The sequence below is a fragment of the Lepidochelys kempii genome, chromosome 1 (genome assembly GCF_965140265.1).
Source record: "Lepidochelys kempii isolate rLepKem1 chromosome 1, rLepKem1.hap2, whole genome shotgun sequence".
Classification (NCBI taxonomy): domain Eukaryota; kingdom Metazoa; phylum Chordata; order Testudines; family Cheloniidae; genus Lepidochelys; species Lepidochelys kempii.
This window is the reverse complement of record NC_133256.1, coordinates 79,707,981-79,731,924: the sequence shown is the minus strand read 5'-3', so window position 1 is coordinate 79,731,924 and position 23,944 is coordinate 79,707,981. Positions and strand designations below refer to the sequence as shown.

General features: G+C 39.2%; 1 protein-coding gene across 14 annotated transcripts in view; it reads left to right on the top strand.

The window, feature by feature from the left end:
* The window catches only part of MYCBP2 (MYC binding protein 2), a 414,953-nt gene extending 391,801 nt beyond the window's left edge, over positions 1-23,152 (top strand). For all 14 annotated transcript variants that reach the window (XM_073347199.1, XM_073347148.1, XM_073347171.1 and 11 more), the window contains 10 exons: positions 3,121-3,222; positions 5,243-5,371; positions 7,910-8,042; positions 10,354-10,457; positions 11,096-11,284; positions 12,008-12,115; positions 16,206-16,415; positions 18,126-18,233; positions 18,439-18,604; positions 22,352-23,152. In XM_073347199.1, coding sequence (XP_073203300.1) covers positions 3,121-3,222; positions 5,243-5,371; positions 7,910-8,042; positions 10,354-10,457; positions 11,096-11,284; positions 12,008-12,115; positions 16,206-16,415; positions 18,126-18,233; positions 18,439-18,604; positions 22,352-22,467 — 1,365 coding nt within the window. In that variant the 3' untranslated portion in view covers positions 22,468-23,152. The remainder of the gene's footprint in view (positions 1-3,120; positions 3,223-5,242; positions 5,372-7,909; positions 8,043-10,353; positions 10,458-11,095; positions 11,285-12,007; positions 12,116-16,205; positions 16,416-18,125; positions 18,234-18,438; positions 18,605-22,351) is intronic.
* Positions 23,153-23,944: the final 792 nt, after the last annotated feature.

Here is a 23,944-nt window from a genome sequence, read left to right as displayed (position 1 = left end):
ACAATGAACATTTAAACTTAAATTTTAAATACAGTTTTAAATGAGTTTCTCCATTTATTTATCTGCATTGAACAAAGTTGAAGATTCTGTATTTTCTCTGCAACATGGATAGAAGACCTCAAAAACCCAATAATATCAGCAAATGATATTTCATATTTCGTATGAAATCATAGAGCACGTAATATTTAATTTTTAAGTTGTGTGTGTTCCTACGGTGTGAAGGAATAATACTATTCCACTTGGCATTCATGCAGTGAAAAATAAACATACAAAGGTCTATTTGCTAAGTGTAGAAATATTTCCCATTGTTCAAGGAAAATAATAATTTAAAAATTTCTGGTTGGAAGAGAACTTGGTAAATTTTACATGATGTTGAAAATGCCTAATATTTAAAATTTCTTTCATAGGAATGCATTTGCCTCCGAGATTTGTAAGCCCAAGAAGTTAGATATGTAATAAAGTTAAATAGATGTGCAAAACCCTTTTTAAATTTTTTTTTTTCCAACTCTGAAATATTCTGGTTCTGGTTCACTGAAGATTGCAACATTATAAATACTTGAGTCTCATGGTAATCCATGATATTTTATGTCACCAAATGATGCACACTGAGATATTGCTGAACCAGGAAGACACCAAGAGGATTTCACAAACAGAGGGAAGGAAAGAATCTTTTACGTGTTAAATCTTCAAAGCCATACTGTGATATCTAGTCAAGGCCCTCTCATTTGACAGTATCTAGAATTGTATGTCCGGAACTGGATGCAGAGAGCCCTAAAAAACTCACTGGTCTGAGAGCACCTACATTTGTTTATTTCAGGGCACATTGCAAGGCCTCTGTTAATTCAGACTTTTTATCTGATGAGGAAAGTATGTCCTTTTGGCGAAAGGGTGGTGGTCTCATATGCTGACATTTTCAATTTAGTGTTACTATTTTTTGTTGTTTTAAAAACTGTGTAAATGAACACAGATGTATTTAATACACTTCTTAGGAAGTGTTTAATACATAAAATGGTAAATATGTAAAATGCATGCCAAATATTTATACAGAATATGAAGATAATTTTCTTTTATTATCAACACCAGATATGTTAAAATAATTTACATAAAATAATATTTTGTGAAACTGTTGGTAGTAAAAATATTCAACGTTTTAGTCCTCAAAGGATTTTCCATATATCTTCTTGGGTAATCTTTGTGTATTCTGATTCAAGATAGTCCACATATTTCAATTTTCTTCTGTATGAAAGAAATATAACACATTCGTCAAATTGAAGAATTTTCTTGGAGCAGCTCTAAGCATCCTCCACAGAATGAACAAGAGTTACCATCTTCCTTTCATTTTTCCTTTCTAGAAATGTTTGCCTTCAGTTAAACTAATCTCAGAAGCTTGGTTTGTGAGACTTTCAGCAGAAAAAATGCTACTCTTGGATAGAGGAAATTCACTTACTCTGTCCCTTGGGCTTTCAACACTCCAAACTATTATTTTATGTTGATCTCAGGTTCCTAATATTCATAGGCCACAAATCTCCATATTTTTAGGCTGTGAAGAGCACTACTCAGCAGCAAAAGGCCTCTGGAAGAGATAAACCAAGCTTTGTCTTTGTTTAACTTCACCCTGGGACATACTATGTTTCTGAGCCTTTTCTTCTTCCCATAGTCCTCTTTCATTTTAAAAATAAATAAAATTAAAATCTTCTATTGAAACCTGGCCCCATGATGTGGCTTCCAGGATTGCTCCTCTCACTTAAAAATAAAAAAGTTAGATTAAGTAGTAAGTACTGCTAAGTGACATCTTTTAAAACTTCTTCCAGCCCCACCTTTCAGGGTTGAGGTAGCGTCATCATCTTAGTTCATGTGCCAAAAGTATTTTAGACTTTTTGACTAAACAGTGGAGGGAGGATTTAGTGCTCTCAGTTGAGGATTGGTCTCAGAGCCCTAGTCAAATATTTTTGGCTGTAGTGGCTGGCATTTCTACTCCTCCTCATAGAATAATTGTGTGAAGAGGGAGGTACCCAGCAGCTGCAGGTATTTTGCCATCAAGGTCTATTTTAAAATGTTAAGCTAATTCCCTTTTCCATCTCCGTCCTCATCTGTTCTCTGCATTTTGAATGTCACTGGGTCCTAGTTCCCTATCATGGAAAAGATAATGCCATCACCCTCATACGTCAGTCAGGACTTAGAGTAGCTCCAAACAGCAGATTTCTTCTCCTGGCAAGAGCTCAATAAAATCTGTAAATTGAAAGATGATAAAGCAAAGTTATAGTTCCTGGCTCCAAAAGTAAAATGCAGTGGATTAAAAAATGAACCTCATTAGGGCAATGCTGTTTCCCAGGAATCTTGATAAGTGATTCACCAGCAGTCTGAAAGATGCCATTTTATCTCCAAATGAAAGGTCATCCCACATTTGCCATCTCCAGCCCTATTACACAAAATTACATGTAAGATTCAGGTGAACAAAGCAAACAGTGTTAGGAGCCCAGAATTCTCAGAGCATTCTGCCTGTTTGACACCCTCGCTAACTTTTGGGGCTGCCACTTAGATACATTAAGGTGTGAAGTAACTCGAATCAGTCATAGAAAACAACTTTTTATCAGCAAATGGTATTTCTCTTGGTTAGGACAATTCACACAGACCACCCAGCTGTTCTGTGAATTCCTGCTGTAACTTTAGCTTGTTTTTTCTATTGGTATTCTTTATCAGCAGTGTATACTGACATTCTGTATTTATTTCTGTATTATTCCTTAAGTGTATTGACAACGCTTGTTCAGTTTGGCAGTAGTTGTGCTTTATCTATCATGTTTCTCTACAACCTACTATGAGTGGTTTTCCTTCTCTGCCTCTCAGTTGTATAGTTAACTAATATGTTAATATAATTTTAAGGCAGGGAAACTGGAGAGAGATGGGTTAGTCCCGAGATTTGCACCTAAAAGTCAGTAACTTTTATTCACGTCCCTGACTCTCTTCTTTATGTGGTGTGTTAGAAGAATCCATACTAAGTGGCTTGACCTGAAAAGAAGGCAGTTGAAAATTGTGTTTATTCCTAACCATGAGAATTGCATTTATTTTAGTCTTTTGTGTCTACCTGGAATATTTCTATAATACAACCCTCTCTTTCAACAGCTCTGGTTAGCCCTAGCATCCCTGTGTGTGCTTGATCAGGACCATGTAGATAGACTGTCTTCTGGAAGATGGATGGGAAAGGATGGACAGCAAAAACAGATGGTAAGACTTTGAATTCAAGAATTTTTTTTCTCTTTTAAACTTGGATTGTATTGAATTTACTTTTCAAACAAGCAGTAACAATGACAAAGATTACAGTAGCACATGATATGTAGAACAAACATTCTCAGATTTCCTCAAGAGGTTATACTAGCCAGACAATGCTCAGAAAAAGGGAAATCCAACCCACGGATATATCCAGTAAAAAGGAACATATAATATGGCAGCCAATATGTAAGATCAAATAGCAAAAGTTGAAAAACAAATACATTCTTTAAATAGATCAGAAATAGAAAAGCCTTCAAGAGAACTGGTGGTTCGATTGGCCCACCAATGATTAAAGGGAGCAATTAAGGAGGATAAGGACATTGCTAAAACATTAAAAGATTTTTTTGCACCAGTCTTCACTGGCGAGGATGTTGGTGAAGACACCTACCCTTGACCTACTCTTTGCTGGTAATAATCACGACGTATTGTTAGAGCTGAGTGAATGATATTTCAGTTTGCTGGGTTGAGCCACATCTGAACTTCTTCGAATGTTTGGCCAATCAAAAAAGTGGGGAAAATGTCCATTTCAGGTTGAACAGAATGTTTTGTTCAACCTGAAACATTTTTGTTTCTGTGCATTTTTAAGGGCCAGAGTCACAAAAGAGAAGGAGGGAGAAGTGATGGTGTTCCCCCTTATAACTTTCAGCTCAGTGTATTCTGTGGGGGTCTCTCTTAGTATCTTCTGTTGAAGCTGTTCCACTTTGTATAAATAATTAAATAGATAATGGAGCAGGAATTGAATTCCCCACTCCCAGATTAGTGCCCTAACCACTGGGGAATAGGGTAATCTAAGGTGGGTTTCTTTCTGTCCTGTTAAAGCTGTTCCACTTTGTATAAAATATCTGAATAGTTACTGGGAGTCAGAGAGGTGTGAGAATGACCCTATAGCCTGGTGATTAGGACACTCATGTGGGAGGCCCAAGTTCAAGTCCTTGTTCTAATGACTATTTAAGTATATTATACAAAATGGAACAGCTTCAGCAGGAGGGATTAACTGGTCGTCATTTAAGGGTATTTGTAAGGTTAAATGTTAATGTGGACACTGCACAAACATTTTGTTCAAGGACACAAAAAAGGATTGCTTTCTGCCTTCCCAGAACCTGACTGCAGTTGTCTCTTCACCCCTGTTTTCCCCCAAGGGGAAGTTAACTGGATTACAGTGCAGGCTATTTGCATTGTTCAATGGAGACAGACAACAGGGCGTGGGGAGCCAGAGCTGGAATCCATCTAGCAGCTAGGAAGTAGGGGAAGTCAGAAGAGTAGGCTTGTGAGCTAGGCAATGAAGAACTAGTGCAGCAGTCAGGGAGAAGAGCTGCTGAAGCCTGTTTCAAGTTCCCCACTCCCTTGCATACCTAGCTGGAAGGAGGATGTGTTTGTGTTGCAGTAGAGATGGAAGTGGATAGTGTGTTATAGCTGTAGAATAAATTAATGTTACAGTGGAATTTAGGGTTTGTTGCCATGGAATTTGTTCACACTGTACTGTGGCATAACCTCCACCTTGATTATTTATCTTGACAGAAAAGACAACATATCATATCAGGGGAGTTAAAGGTAGATATCTTGCCATTTTGATGGATCTTTGAGGGTTCCCCCTCATCAGTTTCCATAATTTTTTTCTATCAAGTGTAGCATGCTCCCAAAATTTGAGTAACATGTCAGTTAGCACAGCAAGACTTTTGTCTCACTTTTTGAAAACAGATTCCCAGACATTTTAGTGATGAATATGAGCTAATTTTCATAAAACAAAGCAAATCTGGGTTTAGAGGCATTATTGTACATTTGTTTCTTACATTTCTGCCAGACATAACTGTTCTTAGATATTGATCATTTCAAAGCTGACAATTTATAGTCTAAAACAAGTTCAAATTGTCCTGTTTTAATTTTCCTTTTTTGGGAAGCCCACAGGGAGAGGGGAGTTGAGGGAAGCAGATCTAATGTATAGGGAATTATTCCACTATTTTTCTTCTTTATTCAGCCAATGTGCGATAACCATGATGATGGTGAAACCGCTGCAATCATTTTATGTAATGCCTGTGGGAATTTGTGTACAGACTGCGACAGATTCCTTCATCTCCATCGGCGAACGAAAACTCATCAGAGACAGGTAGAGTAAATAAAACTCACCAAGTAGTGTGCATTTCAGTAGCTTTTCTTGGGTGCGGGGATTGTTCCATTGATAAATTAGATTAGAAAACCGTTAGTGGCAGTGAGCAATAGATCTGCAAACTGTTCTCTGTGCTTTCTGAAAGGAATGGATAACTTTGCATTTAATTTCGCATTTGATTCTACTTGATTTTCTTGTCCTTAAAGAATGTTCTTATGAATAGGACTGTAATGTCAGCCCCTAATCCCTCAACCCTGGCTCATAATCCCCATCTGTTTCCTTCTTTCCTATTCTAACATCATTGAATTCAGACTTCCTTAACTAAAAATCCATCCATTACTCCCTCAGAAATGTTATCTTTACTTCTCCTTTCACATGGTGTCCATATCTATGAACACAATCGTTTTCCCTCTTTGACACCCTCTTTAAGCCCTTTCTCCTCCTCAATTCTTTCCCTCTCAATTTAGGGCCTTACATACTTTTCATGAGTTTGTTATAGCTCCCTTTTTTCCCCCATTCCTCATTTCCATGCCCCTTACCCTATTTCCTTTTTTTCTTTACCCCGTTACTCACTCAAAGGCTACTCACCTGTTCACCACAAATCTCTCCATCCCATCCTGATTTGTGAACACCATTTCCTCTGCCCTCATCCCCTTCTTTCAAGCACCTTTTCTTCAGATACAAGTGTGCTGTAATATTCATACTGCTTCACCGACAACCTTAAAAAAAAATTGTTCTCATTGTATCCCCTGATCTTCTGCATATCTGTCTGACTTATCTTGCCTGGCCAGTTCACGTTTCACATGGCCAAAATATTGTTCCTTCTTTTTCTTTCTGTTCCCTCCCTTTGATCTCCTTTTCCCACTGCTGTTGACATCACCTTCTTCCTGTTTTTCAGGCTTGCAATGTTGATGTCACCTTTGATTCCTTTTCCTTCTCTCCACATACCTATGGTGTCAATAAATCATGTCATATCTATCTTCATTTCAAAAATTAACCCTACTTTCTGTACCCATGTCAGCTCCTTCCATGGCAACTAATCACTACCTCCTGGCCTCCTTGATGCCATATTGCTTCTCTTCCAATTCGTCCAAAATGCCTGCCAGTCAGACCACGTTACATCTAAATTCATGTTTAAATTTCTAATTCTCATCTTCAAATCCCTGAAGAACTGCACTCTGGCCTCTACATTGTGGATCTAAGATCTTTCGTGTTCCACCTCTCTCCCTTCTCTCTGTTTATGTTGGCAGCTCAACACCTCATTTTTCATTCACCCACTGCTGTTTTTCGTGCCTTCCGAATGAAAGAAACAACCTCCCAGTCATTTTCACCATCTTCTGCATATCCTTCTCCAAGACACATTCCAGCATTTTCAGAATTTGGTTCCTAAACTCTTGTTTTGGCACTAATAAAAGTGTCCTGATCTTTAGAGTCCCACTGAAGTATAATGGAAGTAGAGTTGCTCACTTTAATTTATTTACTTAACTATGGATTTAAGAACCTAATTTTGGACCACCTGGATTTGGAAATTTTGGCTTTTTTTTCCATGAGCCCCCACAACTGGAAAACCAAAATATTTTTAAATCTGTGCCTACGGTTTACTTTTGTTCTAGACTGGAGACTCTTAAGGCAGGGATTATTTTGAAATATTTACTTTATAACACTCTCATAGTCAGTTTTAACAAATAATAATTTGTCATGGTCAATTTTAGTAGGTTACAGATGGTCATGGTGAATAGGGCAAACATGGGAATACTTTTTTTAACAAAAAGGCAAAAGTTAAAAAAAATTCTGTACTCAAAAATAACATTTTTCTACTTCTGTTGCAAACAAGAACAATATGTATTCTGTGATAGCGAGAGATCTTATATATACACACAGGAAGCCTCTCTCACTTTCATTACAATAGAATATGTAAAATCAATTCAAGCAGAGCCTTCCTAACCAAGAAAGGCAGAAAACCAGAAGACTGCATGAAGTCCTTTTGGGATCTCGCTATCTAACTGTAATTTACCTGGGAAGTGTTTAGTTACTACAGTGATGGACATTATAAGAAACCTTAAGACAGAACAGTTTTCAACATATTTTTTGCCATACTAGAGCCTACCTTTTATGAACCTACGCTGATATTTTTAGATGTAAACAATTTTACTTTACACAAGAGGTTGTAGGGTAATTTAAGTCTTCCTGAAGTTTAAAGCTTTCACTGAGAGTCTTCACATCATTCTGGTTCTTAGCATAGCTGCATTGCTTTTCAGTATTCTTGTTTTCTTTGTTGACTCTTTGGCCAATCCAGCTTTTACCCTTCAGAGTGTGTTCCAAATCATCATATCATCCCACTCTTTGCATGCATACAAATTACAGAATGTATAAAAGTCGTATTTTTAAAACTTGCAATACAGACTCCAAAACACCATGAGTACTGCAACAAAAAATGTAAACTTACAGGTGATATCAAAACTAAAGTTTCTTATAATTGGTTACTGACTCAGCTTTTTGTAAGAGTACTATTTAATACCCATATGGTTAAACTGATAGGTATTCAAAGAAGAGGAAGAAGCTATCAAAGTTGATCTTCATGAAGGCTGTGGTAGGACCAAACTTTTCTGGCTCATGGCACTAGCAGACTCTAAAACTATGAAGGCTATGGTGGAGTTTAGAGAACAGACAGGTAAAAATCAGATATTTCTTGTTCCTTACTCATCCTGATTACTTTTTTTTAAGCTTCTCCAAAAGATCAGTTTCTAGAAATGTGACTCTCTGAATCTTTACATTAATGCTTTATTATTTGTATTATTTAACAGAAAACACTGAATCCTGGCAAATTACTTATTGCCTTGGCGGTAGCATGATGGTGCTGCTTTGCAACACCAAGTGGATGCTTGAGTTCAGAAATGTTGTAAGCTCTTTAGGGCTATGTTTTTGTTCTGTTTATGTACAGTGCCTGACACAATGGGATCAAGATTAGGGCTCCTAGGTGCTACAGTAAAGTAAAAAATAATAATAATAACTGGATATTTAGCTCTTTGAAATGCTAGAAGTTTTTAAATGTGGCATTCTTGAGTTGATACTACCACTCTTTATCCACTCGTGCAACTCCCACTTCCATCAAAGGGAGTACTACAAATTGAGAGCAGTAGCCCGTAAATAATTGTCACCTGTACTTACATTTGAATGATTTATAAAATGCTTTTATTTTCTTTTGAAGAAGGTGGGCACACCATATAGAAAAGAACCTAATCTATCAAGAACAAAATTGAACTGGGTACTTAGAAAAAATTATATAAATAATAGTTTCAATACCCTTGAACGATGTAAATGCCAATTTCTCCAAAAACAAACTTTTTCCATTGCCCTAAAATATAAACACTTCTAAAGTATCTTTAGACATAGTATTGTGATGACTACTACTAGAAAGAAAAGACCACAACAATGTTTAGCTATGGACAGTGTCCAGCTTGGCATTTGGATAGTCATTACATTCCAAGTATTGTGTTATATCTACAGAGCATTTGGGTGGTAAAAATACAGCCATCCCATAGCCCTTAATTACAACCCTTTTCACAGTGCTCAGAATGTTCAGATATGTTGGCCTCTGTGCAACACTATAATAATAAGAGAAGCCAACTGTATGCCTGCCTGCTTCCAAATACTCCTCTTATGGTCACAAATTAATAGGAAAGATGCTCTATTACAGGGGTAGGCAACCTATGGCATGTGTGCCAAAGGTGGCACGCGAGCTGATTTTTCAGTTTCACTCACACTGCCCGGGTGCTGGCCACCGGTCCGGGGGACTCTGCATTTTAATTTAATTTTAAATGAAGCTTTTTAAACATTTTAAAAACCTTATTTATTTTACATTCAACAATAGTTTAGTTATATATTAAAGACTTATAGAAAGAGACCTTCTAAAAATGTTAAAATGTATTACTGGCATGCAAAAACTTAAATTAGAGTGAATCAATGAAGACTTCTGAAAGGTTGCCGACCCCTGGTCTATTATCTTACCCTTGAGTGATACGCTGAACAGCTCAGTTTTAACTTTGATAGCATGAGGTTGGAGCGGGGGCTCCCAAGAATTAGAAGTACTTTATCTTTCATTAGATTTAGTAAAACAAAGAAAAAAATATATATCATGTTTTTCCATTTCCCCCTTCCCTCCTTAAGGAATGCTGCTCCTTTCATTATGTTTGGTGATCTTTAGAGATGAAACTGATATTGCTTGTAAAATGTAGTTCCCAATATCTTAGTTTAAGCTTTGGGAATGCAAATATTTATAAATTAAGCAGAACTTGGAAGATTTCCTGCTTTCTTTCTCATGTAATTGACGTGACAAATACTTGACAAACTCCCCTTGTGAAGGGGAAATATCTTGATATGCATTTCATAAGAATACAAAACATCTAGTAATGTAAGAAAGAAAATAAATGAGTTGAAATTCCAAATAAGAGTGAATTAAACTAGGATTAATAATTTTTGTAATCAAGGCAGTTCTAGCTAGGCATGAGATGAAGTAAATAAAATGTTCACATCAGGTAATTTTTAAAAAAAACAAAGATTTCCTCTCTCCACTTTGGCTGTAATTTGTCTTAAATTGTAAAGTCGTCAAGACAAGAAACCATCTTTTTTACATGTATATAAGGTGGCTGGTACACTTTTTTTTAGCTATTATCACATAAATAACAATATTAATGTATTTCTGTAAGCTTTTTCTGCCAAAAATTTGCAGTATTTTTCATATCCTTGTGTTGTGTTTAGTGGTCTTTAGAGATGTGATTCTGTGGTTACTGGCGAAAATCCCATGAGCATAGAGTTCTGCTAGCCCATGCATGAAGCAATTTAGTCTAGATTCATTTAATTTCCTTAGTATTTACTTTTTTCCTGCTTGTTTCATGAGATAGTTAAGGCTATTATTAGTGTGTTGGTTGATAAACACTTCATTTTGGTAAATTCTGATTTTTTTGTTTGTTTTGTGGGTGTAGGTAAACCAACCACCAGCAGTTCTGAAGCATGTCGTTTCTGTGGTTGTAGGAGTGGAACAGAGTTATCAGCAGTAGGCAGTGTCTGTTCTGATGCAGATTGCCAGGTATGTATACAAACCTCACTTTATCTCATGAAGATGAAATATTAATATATAGTTGAGTCTACAACCAGCCATACAAGATAAAAGCTAAATTTTAGGTCCTGTCATCCAAATAATTTTGAATTGTGAATAATACTTACTCTCCCTGCCAATTTGTGTGGTCTTCTGTTCCCATTTTTCTTATTTTTTTAAATGTTTCTTCTCACCTCTGTTACTGTGAACGGGAAAGTGACTGATTACACAGGGTAAGCCGTGAATCTAACCATATAAAAACTGCTAACAAATGCACAAAATATGTACACCGGAAGAACAGAGAAAAACAGTTTCAGGTTCTGTAATGCGTCTGATCAAAAATATTTTTTCTTAAAATAAAGTTTCATTAGGGTTCTGCTATTTAGGTGTCACATAGCAAAAGCAAATTAAAACATCTGTTTCACTTCAAAGTCCTAGAACTCAAAATGTATTCCTAACTATACTGATGTCTGTATTATACTTAGACAATTACTGTCACTGCTCCCTAACCTGAGTTTTCATTGCAAGTAGTAAGACTACTTCAAGAAGCAACAGAATAAGTATATTACAGTGTACAAAATGGTTCTTTGATTAGAAAAAATGTTAATTTAAGAATTCCTTTTTAATAGGAGTATGCTAAGATAGCTTGTAGCAAGACTCATCCTTGTGGTCATCCATGTGGAGGTGTTAAGAATGAAGAGCACTGTTTGCCGTGCCTGCATGGTTGTGATAAGAACGCCACAACTCTTAAACAAGATGCTGATGACATGTGCATGATTTGTTTTACTGAAGCACTTTCAGCAGCACCAGCTATCCAGGTTTGCCTTTGCTATTTAATAAATGAATTCTATACAACTTTGTTAAATTTTTAAGAGTTTACAATTTCTTTTGAAGGGATGCATTTTTAAAGGTTTCAGAGTACGTACTGTCAGTGAGCAGAGGATCACATTGTGTGTCTAGCACTACTGCTCTCTCTACTGTTTGAGAATGCAGATAGGATCATTCGATGTGTACATTTCCTCTATTTTGAGCATTGTGTTTGTAACTGAAAATCCACCTCACATAGAAGTATTTTTAAGAGTTTTAAATCACCACCCTTTTCTTCCTTATGTACCACTCTTTGTATGCAAGGGACAGATCATATTAAAATTGTTCCCATTTCTTATACATGTAACTTGTAGCATATTCAAAAAAAGGGCATATGCATAGATCTTGTAGATAGTGTACATTTATGTCTCAAGATTTTACTGTAGTTAGTATGCTAACTTGGTCACTTTTGATGATTTCATATGTCCAGTGGTTAGTGTTATGCAAAAGTTTGTTTTGTAACTGATTTTAAAGGCCATTAATATTCTTTCTTTTCATGGGTGGAAAGGCTTTTCTGATGTTAAGATTTTAAATTAATAAATGAATTTGCAATTTGACACCTCTGTTAGTTAAAATCAAAAACTCAAATATAATGGTGTCTCATTACAGTAGCTATTGAAACTTTTGAATTTACAGTACAGTTGTTACTCAGACATCTTTCTTTTTTCTTAAAGTTGGACTGCAGTCATGTATTCCACTTGCAGTGCTGTCGTCGAGTACTAGAAAACAGGTGGCTTGGGCCCAGGATAACTTTTGGGTTTATGTCTTGTCCTATTTGCAAGGTAAGGATGATGTGTTTACTATATGTAGCACAGAGTATCTACGAGTGCTTACTTTAATGTTACTTATGATGGACATTAGATATTGCTTATTTTCATTCCCAGAGCTTGTCTATGCAGAGACTTAGTATGCAGCAGGCGGTAAATCTACAATGCACTAGCTTGCCACACGCTAAGTGACGGTATAAATCCTACTGCTGTACACCTGAAGTTCTGTAGTGTGCTTTGACATACTTCCATTTCAAACAGCTGTATGCCAAAGCACACTATGGAATTTTTAGTACACGGCAGCAGGGCCCACATGGCCAGTTTTAGTGCACAGCAGGCTAGTGAGCTGTTTGCTCACATCCTAGTTAGCCGTGCACTAAGCACCTGTGTAGACAAGCCCTCAGTTCTTCTTTGAGTGCTTGTCCCTCTCTGTACTGCCCTTCAGGTTGCACATGCACCCAGGAGCAGAGATTTTTCCCTAGCAGTGTCCCTCAGGTATGTGCCCCACATCTCCTTCTACTCCGCATCAAAGGAATAAATAGGGCATATTGGACCACCACCAGTTTAATTCACTCTTACTGTTCATGGTCTAGGACAGAGCTTCAGTATTTGTTCTAACTTCTTCAGCTTCTCTGTAAAAAGTTGAAATATATTATAGTTTTTAGGGGTTTGGTTCCTTAATTCTTGGAATCCTCCATCTGGGATGGGCAGAGATTTCTCAACTCTCCCCTCTTTCCCCCTCCCAATCCTAGTTCTCCAGCTAGGGGGAGAGTATACCAAGGATTCCCAGCCTTTAAAAGCTGCATCAAGTGCCACAAACCCTTCTAGGGCACAGTTTCCTCAGGAATCTATGCTGTCATCAGAGTGTATGAACTGAGAGCAAGCAGGCTGTCCTGTGAGCAATTCCAGTCAATCCAGGTGTTATCAGACAACATGATGGCAGTCTGTTCCATCAGCAAGCAGGAAGGAGCACACTCCTCACAGCTTTGCGTGGAGGCCATCACCCTCTGGAACTGGTGCATTTCCATGCAGATTACTCTGACTGCAGTCCATTTGCCAGGAATCCAAAACACCCTGGTGGACTCCCTAAGCAGACATTTCTCCACTCAACATGAGTCAGAACTGCACCAGTTCCAGAGGATGATGACCTCCATACAAAGCTGTGTGGGGTGTGCTCCTCTCATACAGTGGCCGGGAGTCCTGAGTTTTACCTCCCCCCCCGTTCCCTTATTTCCATTGGTATTGAGGAAAATCAGAGCAGACATGGCGCAAACCATTCCTATAGCACCTGCCAGGTCTGGTACCCCATTCTATTACAATTGTCTATATCTGTTACTCTGATGTGACACCTCTTAACGCTGGCTGAGGGAAGGACTTAACACTCCAACCCAGCCATATTTCACGATAGGGCTTGCTATTTAGGTGGATGTCAGAATTAGAATAGTTCTGCTCAACTGAAGTCCAGGCCATCCTGAACAGTTGCAGTGGGGGAGGTTTAGATTGGATATTAGGAAAAACTTTTTCACTAAGAGGGTGGTGAAACACTGGAATGCGTTGCCTAGGGAGGTGGTAGAATCTCCTTCCTTAGAGGTTTTTAAGGTCAGGCTTGACAAAGCCCTGGCTGGGATGATTTAACTGGGAATTGGTCCTGCTTTGAGCAGGGGGTTGGACTAGATGACCTTCTGGGGTCCCTTCCAACCCTGATATTCTATGATTCTATGAGTTGTAGAAAGGATTCTACTGGGAAATGGTATGAGACTAAGTGGAACAGGTTTATGTTTTGTTGCAAAGAAAAAGGAATTTCCCCTTTATGAGCAAAGATTCCGGATGTGCTGGACGTAGCTCTTTACCTTAAAATCCACACAACTATCTCTTACTTCTCTCAGGATACACCTGCCAGTCACCAGCAAATTTCATCTGCCAGATACCTACTCTGTATTGTCTTACCCAGTCATATCCTGTTTCCTAAAGGGTCTGATTAGAGTGTTCCCTCCAGTGGCAAAACCTGTACGAGCCTGAGACTTGAACCTGGTTTTATCAATGCTAACAAACTCACTGTTTGAGTGTACGGCAGGCTGCTCTCTTCTATGTCTCTGTGAAAGTAGCGTTCTTGACTGCTATCATGTTGGCCAAAAGGGTTAGAGAGCTAGGGACACTCAAGGCTGATCATCCTTACACAGTTTTCCACAAGAAAGAGGTATACATGAGACTACATCCAAAACTTGTCTTGAAGTTGGTGTCTGACTTTATCAACCAAAGTATCCCTAATCCTCACTCTAGCATGGAAGAAATGTGGCACTCACTGGACATATGTAGGGCTCTTACTTTTTATCTAGAGGACAAAATCATTTAAAAAGTTTCCGAGACTCTTTATATCATTTGCAGAACAAATGAACAAGAGGCCATTCTCTTCCCCTCCTCTTTCCCCTCCCCCCGAGGCTGTCCAAATGAATCTCTGGGTGCATCCTACTCTGCTATGAACTGAACATTGTTCCTCTTGAAGGAAGTGTGAGATCACACATAATGAGAGCTCAGACAACAGTGGCAGCTTTCCTTACAGATGTCCCGCTTCTGACATCTGCAAAGCAGCAACTTGGAGCTCTGTACACACAATGGCTAGACACTGCACGGGTGTAAGCAGCTGCTTCTGATGCCTCTTTGGGCAGGGCATTTCTGCAGTCGTTGTGTCACAGGACTCCAGACACCCACCTCCTCAATAGAGGTATTGCTTCTGAATCATCTGAAGTGCATTACACATAGGGACAATGATTCGAAGGAGGAGGATGCATTACTCACTTTCTAGTAACTTGACTCCTTTTAGGGGCGTTGTCCCTGTGTGTAGTGCACTATTCATGCTCCTTACCCTCTGTCTGATATCCCCCTACTGGGAATTGGCAGCAGAGAAGAAATTAAAATGGTGGTGGTCCAGCAGTCCCTTTATCCACTCAGTGCAGAGTATGAGAACGAGGAGAGCAGGGGCACATGTGTAGACCAGACAGACATTGCTCAGGGAAAATCTCTGCTCTGCCGGGAGCACATGCACAACTGGAGATCCCCTGCACTACACATCTCAAGGAACTCAAGTTACTACAAGATGAATAACCCAGCCTTTCCAATGAAGCTGAAAGGAAAAAACTGTAAATTGTGGGTATGGGAGGGTCCTTTTTTAAAATTTCCTTGCATAATATGCCTACAAACATGGTTTCTCATAAAAAGTGAAAATAATGTAGAATTGTAGTCCTTTTTAATTATTTTTATATACTTAGATGTTTGTATAATATACTTAAAATTTGTAATAATTCAAGAGTTGGATTCAATGTAGCACTGCAAAATAAGTGAAGACTTTAAGTCTCTACACTCCATGCTTCCCTCAGTTTAGCCTAAATTATCTCAAACAGCAGGACTGGGGTAGCTCCACCATTAGCAAGATGCCTTTTTAACATGTCTTTCAATACCACATGTGCATAGGACTCAGTCATCTTTATGAAGCTGCCAAAAGCTCCCTTTACATTCTCTACTAAAAGAGGGAGATTGCCGTCACGGCCAGAAAAGAGGGCATATTAGAATATAAGTACGTTGAATTGATCGGCCTTTAGCAACTCCACCGTGCTGGACTTCTATATTGGCAGTCATGATAGGAGCTTGTGACAGGGTGATCTTCCAGTGGCATGGATCCAATATAGGGGCTCTTATGTCATACACCCTCCTTGTTGCTGATGAAGAAGGGAAAAGGGAGCATGGATAGAGAAATGGTGTATGACTTGGGTACTCCTATGCTGCGCTGATCCTCTGCTGTGTTTTTTAGTCCCCTGTGGCTGCTACAGCCCAACGTAAGCTAGACCAGCCCTCAAGCTTACGGATCTGAGTTTCAAAAATTTGAGCGTAAAAGGGTATTCCTGTTTACCATGAGTGCATTAGCTGAAAAGAATAAGCATCTAGTGTAGGCATCCCTCCTTGAAATATATATTCCGTATTCTTTTCTATGATTGATCAGCATCCAGCACAATGGAGCCTTTTGGCACTATCACGATATAAATAAATACTTCTGTTGTTATAATGAAAGTATTAGTGTTCCAAGTTTCTTATCAATTGTTCTTTATTTTAGAACAAAATTAATCATACAGTATTAAAGGACTTGCTTGATCCAATCAAAGAACTCTATGACGACGTGAGGAGGAAAGCTCTAATGAGGTTGGAGTATGAAGGATTGCACAAGAGTGAGGCCATCACAACACCTGGCGTTAGATTTTATAATGACCCAGCTAGCTATGCAATGAACAGATATGCTTATTATGTTTGCTACAAATGCAAAAAGGTATGACCGCTAGCACTTTCTCAGATGAAATTGATGTAATGTTGCCAAAAAGTCACTTCTTTGTGTATGGTGTATGAAAATTGGAAGAGCTGCACTGCACTGTAAAATCCAAAAAGCACTAAAAAAGAACATAGAAAAAGACACACCGCTGGCCCTGTGAAACCGACAGTAGAGAGAGAGAGTGGTTCAGAAATCAGACACCTTATATGAACAGAGGATGGTGCCATCTCAAAAAAATGTGGACATCCTATTTTGTTAGAAAACTCCTCTGGCCATCCACCCTGTTCCGTTCTGTTCCCATCTCCCATAGTTAATCAATGCTTACTCCCCTATTGCGACTCTCAACCAATTTAGCTTTTGGCTCCCCTCCCAATAAAGGTATTTTCTTCTTCTGCCTCTCCCCCTCCCTCGATCACTTCTGCTCCCATTACACATCATGCTTTCTTTCCAACATGCTGTACACACTCATATTTCATTCTGAACTCTCTCCCACACATGCATCCCCTCTGTATTGACTCCACTTCAGTATTTTAGTATTCACCCCCGATCTGTCATTTAGTTAACCTCAGGCTACCGACACCTGTGATTTTATTTAATTCCTGAACCCTCCCTCACTCAAATGCCTAACGTTTAACACCTGAGCACACCCTTTAGAAGTCTCCTCTCTCTGGTCTGCAGGGTTGGGGTTCCAAAAGGGTTTTCCTTCCTGGATAGTGGCCTGGAGACTCCTTTCCTTATCTCTTTCCAGATTTTTTTTTTGGGGGGGGGGGGAAACTGGGGGGAAATATCATCCCCCTAGGCAGGAAGAGGGTGCATTTCAGGCAGTGCAGAGATAGCAGGAAGCAGCTGCTGTGTTAAGAGCCCTATAATTCTGTATATCCAGTAGCTCTGATTAGCTGTCTTTCCCCTGGAGGTTGGGAAATGGGGAAAGGGCAGCTAATAAGATGGGGTTTCCACCCACGAATCCATAGCAGTGTCTGAAAACGCTTAAGTATATGAGGAAATTCCACAGAGTACGCAGCCCTACTTAGTGTGTGTTTTATGGCTGCCCAGTGTGCCTTGTGCCATAAAACCAAAAACTCAGAGCAGCAAAATGCCTTGGCCACCAGGACCCAGAGCATGGGAAGGAAGGAGCAGTTCATTCCCTACTCCTCACTTCTGCTGCCTTTGCCCACTCTGCTGCTCTCCACCCAATTGGAGAGCAGTTTCTCTGCTATCTTGCCCATTTAGGACTTGGCTCAAGGCAGAGGGAGTGGCACTTCAAGCCAGCTTCACAACCCATTGGGGCAGGATTTTCCCCTCCCCTGAATCGGAGTACTGTGCTGGCAGGTGGAAAAGTAGAAGGGAGGGAGAAGCTTCCCTTCAGCTTCAGCATCACCTCAGCAGCACCAACCCTGCCCCCACCTTCTTGATATGCACTCATAGATGGCCAAAAAAATCATCCCATGATCCAAACCCTGCAGTCTTTTGCACATATTAAAGACATGTGTATGGCATATGTTGGATTGCTGGATAATTTTGGGCCATTTTGACGGTCATGGGGGGAAAAGATTATTTTTTAAAGGTTTAAACGTATAGAACATCATAAAGAGATTGTACTAACAGCCTTTATCATCTTCTCCATGCGTATGAATTTGGTAACAGGAATATAAACTGTTTGTCCCCAATCTCTTCAGTTTTAATCTTCAGTCATTTGTGTCCCCCATTTAGGCATACTTTGGTGGTGAAGCTCGTTGTGATGCTGAGGCTGGACAAGGAGATGATTATGATCCAAGAGAGCTTATTTGTGGTGCATGCTCTGATGTTTCAAGGGCACAGGTAAGCAGACTAGTTTTGAACTTGTTTTCTTTTAAAGATTTTTAAATACAGTTATCTGAGCTATACAGCAATTAGATTTATTTGTAGTAAAATATACATATTTGTTCAATTTTTGACAGATGTTTCAAATGTGTAAATATGTTGCTTAAATGTTACAGTTTGGTTTCTAATGTTAACAGCACTTTTTTGTTTTCTTTCTATGCAGATGTGTCCCAAACATGGTACAGATTTCTTAGAGTACAAATGTCGGTACTGCTGCTCAGTAGCTGTGTTTTTCTGCTTTGGGACAACGCATTTTTGCAATGCTTGCCACGATGATTTCCAAAGAATGACAAGCATCACTAAAGAAGAACTTCCACATTGTCCTGCAGGTAATGTTTTTTACAGAACAGTTTTAGCAATCTAAATGACCAGAAAATTATTTAGTCAGACAGTTATTCTATTACAATTGAGCTTGCTAATTTTTAGAAATATAGCAAAATTAATCATGTGACGTCTTAAGTTCAGCATTTTAGATAATCTTCAAAGGATGGATTATTTTGTTCTGTGATTCATTTCTTTCTGGAAATATTGGTTTCCAAAATGGGCAATGCTATTATCACAGTAAAAACAATACATCATTAGATACTTTGAAACTTCCTGTCTTCAGCAAATTGCCTCCACACACTACTGGAGTTGCATGCTACCACGTGGACCAAAGAGATAAAATAAACAAACTTCCAAACATGAAATGGTGTAGCCAGACCTGAATACTTATCCTGCAACTATAAAGGAAAGCTCTGTGAACTGTGCTAATCCCTTAGTTCCTGGCATCATTGTGTGCCACTGATCTGATGGTCTCACCAGAATTGTGAATTTTAATATTATGTTTCATGTGCTCCTTATAGCTTTCACATATTGTTTTAATGTAGTGTTAGAAGATTACTTAGATAATTTGAGGAGAAAAGGCAATATATACTTTTACTACATTGCTTAATGTTTCACTTATACACCAGAGAAGTAATTGTTGGCCTAACTCCTGAATTGTTCTTCAGGTGAAATTTCGTTTAACAAGTATATGTTATTCAGATGTACAGGTTCTTGTTTCATATTGGGCTGAAACTTTTTTCACTGTATTAAAGATCCATTTAAAGAAATTTTAATTTTCTTTCAATAAAATTTTGACTGTAAATTTTCCATAATTAATTTGGTTTAATATGACTAGATAGTAGTCTAATAGTCTGGGGTTTTTCTTCAAATTTGTGTTTAATCCTTTACCTGAAGTTGTAAATCTTGTAGAAGCCAACAGTTCTGGCCCTTTTTGTTAGGCTTAGTCAAACTGCTCACAATTAGAAAAGGAGTACTTGTGGCACCTTAGAGACTAACCAATTTATTAGAGCATAAGCTTTCGTGAGCTACAGCTCACTTCATCAGATGCATATCGTGGAAACTGCAGCAGACTTTATATATACAGAGAGAATATGAACCAATACCTCCTCCCACCCCACTGTCCTGCTGGTAATAGCTTATCTAAAGTGATCATCAGGTGGGCCATTTCCAGCACAAATCCAGGTTTTCTCACCCTCCACCCCCCCACACAAATTCACTCTCCTGCTGGTGATAGCCCATCCAAAGTGACAACTCTTTACACAATGTGCATGACAATCAAGTTGGGCTATTTCCTGCACAAATTTACTCAAGAAACTTCCTGAAAAAGCACAAGATCAAATCCGCACAGACACACCCCTGGAACCCCGACCTGGGATATTCTATCTACTACCCAAGATCCATAAACCTGGAAATCCTGGGCGCCCCATCATCTCAGGCATTGGCACCCTGACAGCAGGATTGTCTGGCTATGTAGACTCCCTCCTCAGGCCCTACGCTACCAGCACTCCCAGCTACCTTCGAGACACCACTGACTTCCTGAGGAAACTTCAATCCATCGGTGATCTTCCTGATAACACCATCCTGGCCACTATGGATGTAGAAGCCCTCTACACCAACATTCCACACAAAGATGGACTACAAGCCGTCAGGAACACTATCCCTGATAATGTCACGGCTAACCTGGTGGCTGAACTTTGTGACTTTGTCCTTACCCATAACTACTTCACGTTTGGGGACAATGTATACCTTCAGATCAGCGGCACTGCTATGGGTACCCGCATGGCCCCACAGTATGCCAACATTTTTATGGCTGATTTAGAACAACGCTTCCTCAGCTCTCGTCCCCTAAAGCCCCTACTCTACTTGCGCTATATTGATGACATCTTCATCATCTGGACCCATGGAAAAGAAGCCCTTGAGGAATTCCACCATGATTTCAACAATTTCCATCCCACCACCAACCTCAGCCTGGTCCAGTCCACACAAGAGATCCACTTCCTGGACACTACAGTGCTAATAAACAATGGTCACATAAACACCACCCTATACCGGAAACCTACTGACCGCTATTCCTACCTGCATGCCTCCAGCTTTCACCCTGACCACACCACACGATCCATCGTCTACAGCCAAGCTCTGCGATACAACCGCATTTGCTCCAACCCCTCAGACAGAGACAAACACCTACAAGATCTCTGTCAAGCTTTCTTACAACTACAATACCCACCTGCAGAAGTAAAGAAACAGATTGATAGAGCCAGAAGAGTTCCCAGAAGTTACCTACTACAGGACAGGCCTAACAAAGAAAATAACAGAACGCCACTAGCCGTCACCTTCAGCCCCCAACTAAAACCCCTCCAACGCATTATTAAGGATCTACAACCTATCCTAAAGGATGACCCAACACACTCACAAATCTTGGGAGACAGGCCAGTCCTTGCCTACAGACAGCCCCGCAACCTGAAGCAAATACTCACCAACAACCACATACCACACAACAGAACCACTAACCCAGGAACTTATCCTTGCAACAAAGCCCGTTGCCAATTGTGCCCACATATCTATTCAGGGGACACCATCACAGGGCCTAACAACATCAGCCACACTATCAGAGGCTCGTTCACCTGCACATCCACCAATGTGATATATGCCATCATGTGCCAGCAATGCCCCTCTGCCATGTACATTGGTCAAACTGGACAGTCTCTATGTAAAAGAATAAATGGACACAAATCAGATGTCAAGAATTATAACATTCATAAACCAGTCGGAGAACACTTCAATCTCTCTGGTCACGCAATCACAGACATGAAGGTCGCTATCTTAAAACAAAAAAACTTCAAATCCAGACTCCAGCGAGAAACTGCTGAATTGGAATTCATTTGCAAATTGGATACTATTAATTTAGGCTTAAATAGAGTGGAGTGGAGTGGCTGAGTCATTATGCAGGGTAGCCTGTTTCCTCTTGTTTTTTCCTACCCCCCCCCCCACCCCGATGTTCTGGTTTAACTTGGATTTAAACTTGAAGAGTCAGTTTGGATGAGCTATTACCAGCAGGAGAGTGAGTTTGTGTGTGTATGGGGGTGGGGGGGATGTGAGAAAACCTGGATTTGTGCAGGAAATAGCCCAACTTGATTGTCATGCACATTGTGTAAAGAGTTGTCACTTTGGATGGGCTATCACCAGCAGGAGAGTGAATTTTTGTGGGGGGGGTGGAGGGTGAGAAAACCTGGATTTGTGCTGGAAATGGCCCACCTGATGATCACTTTAGATAAGCTATTACCAGCAGGACAGTGGGGTGGGAGGAGGTATTGGTTCATATTCTCTCTGTATATATAAAGTCTGCTGCAGTTTCCACGATATGCATCTGATGAAGTGAGCTGTAGCTCACGAAAGCTTATGCTCTAATAAATTGGTTAGTCTCTAAGGTGCCACAAGTACTCCTTTTCTTTTTGCGAATACAGACTAACACAGCTGTTACTCTGAAACCTGCTCACAATTACTCACTTTTCATCCTGTAAAAGTTCTAATTTTTAAATGCCTGATAGAAGCTGGTCATGTGAAAGTGTCCCGTTACTACTTTTTCCTATACCCACTGCATTTTTCCCAAATCTTTTTTATTGGTGTCCTGTAAATTCAAACAAACTGATTTCTCTATTTAGTACTGTGTTTTTCAATACTTGTACAGTTTTATTTAAATAAGATTTGGAAGTTTTGAAAATGACTTTTTCCCTTTACACTGATTGCAGGTCCCAAAGGCAAACAACTTGAAGGAACAGAGTGTCCACTTCATGTTGTTCATCCACCCACTGGTGAGGAATTTGCTCTGGGATGTGGGGTTTGCAGAAATGCTCACACTTTTTAGACTAGAATTTTTTTTACCAGAGCAAAACAGTTGTCCTCATCCCACAAGTGTCCTAAACAGAATATAAAGTCCAGTCAGGATGAGGATGGGACCATTTCATAACCCAGGTAAAAGGAACAATTTACAGTGCAAGAAGGATGCCAAATACCATGTACCATGCTGTGAGAAATTGACATTTTTTGAACCAAGACATCAAAAATTGTGAGATGTTTGCATGTGGCCATTACAGTCATTGGCTATGAAGCATTGGACATTTACAAATAAATAATTGCTATTAAAGGATCTCTGTGTCTGTGGACTATGAATGATGCTGGTTTTCAGATGAAGAAAGAAAAAACGGATTATTGTATACTGACTTTTTGTAATCCTGTACAATTGTAACTGCATCATGGGTGGGGGGGGAAAGAGGAATATTCTCGTTTATTTCCTAGACTGTTAAAAAAATTTGTGTTAGGAAGGCATAAATGTAACAAGTATCACGCTGTATATAAAGAATATCAATGTTTGTCCTGTATAAGAATTACTGAATTACAACAGCAGTTTCATTTAAACTTCTGGGTTATGTTTGAGCCTGAAATTTTAATGAAGTGCAATACTGAGTGTGCCTCATATCTTGCAGCTGTAAACATAATGGAATGTACATGTCAATAAAACCACTGTACATTTTTATACAGTGAAAGTCTAATGAATGTGTAAGACTTTATTTTAGAATGGCTCAAAACCAAATCATTTCATTTCACAAATAAAATGTATTTGTTTTTTAAAGAAGAAAATTCAAAACCAGCTAGTAAACTGTTGGTCACTACTTATTAGATAGAAAAAGTTTGCTTGAACATCCTTTAAGAAAAGTGGGTAATCTTATTAGACTTCACATGAAGTATTATATTTGAATTGATGAACAGGTCGATAAGCAGTTCCTGAAGGCTTCATGGTAATATCCTGGAAGACTAATTTTTAATTGGTGAGTATTTTCTTTTAATTTTAAAGCTCTGCAGATACCCTTTTCTAGTATGTATGGACTCAAGCCATGAGTCCAAATAAGTTTGGTCAGTGCTGTCCATTGGGGCTGTACATGCATCCTCTCAGCTTCCCTACCTGTGGGCAGATAAGGGAATGCCGCACCAACTGCACCTGTTCCTTCTTAGTGCCTGTGGGAGTGTCTCACAATTCAGCAGTGTCCACAGCAACTTATTTTTAAAATGTTAGAAAATTAGAAAATTAATAATTCTCATAGTGGTTGCGGGCGGGAGAGTTGTCCTTTTGGCAGTTTTTAGATAGATTTTGACCTGTCAGATGACTGATTAGCACAAGGACTGCTTTCCCACTGTATGGCTGAGGTAAAATCTTTAGGGTTAAAATTCTGCCCATGTGACAGACTGAGGCGCAGTGTGGAGGGTCACACAAAGTAACTTTTCTGCCTTGGGAAAGGCCATATCTCCAGCATATTCCCAACCTGCTGATCCTTCTTCAGACAGAC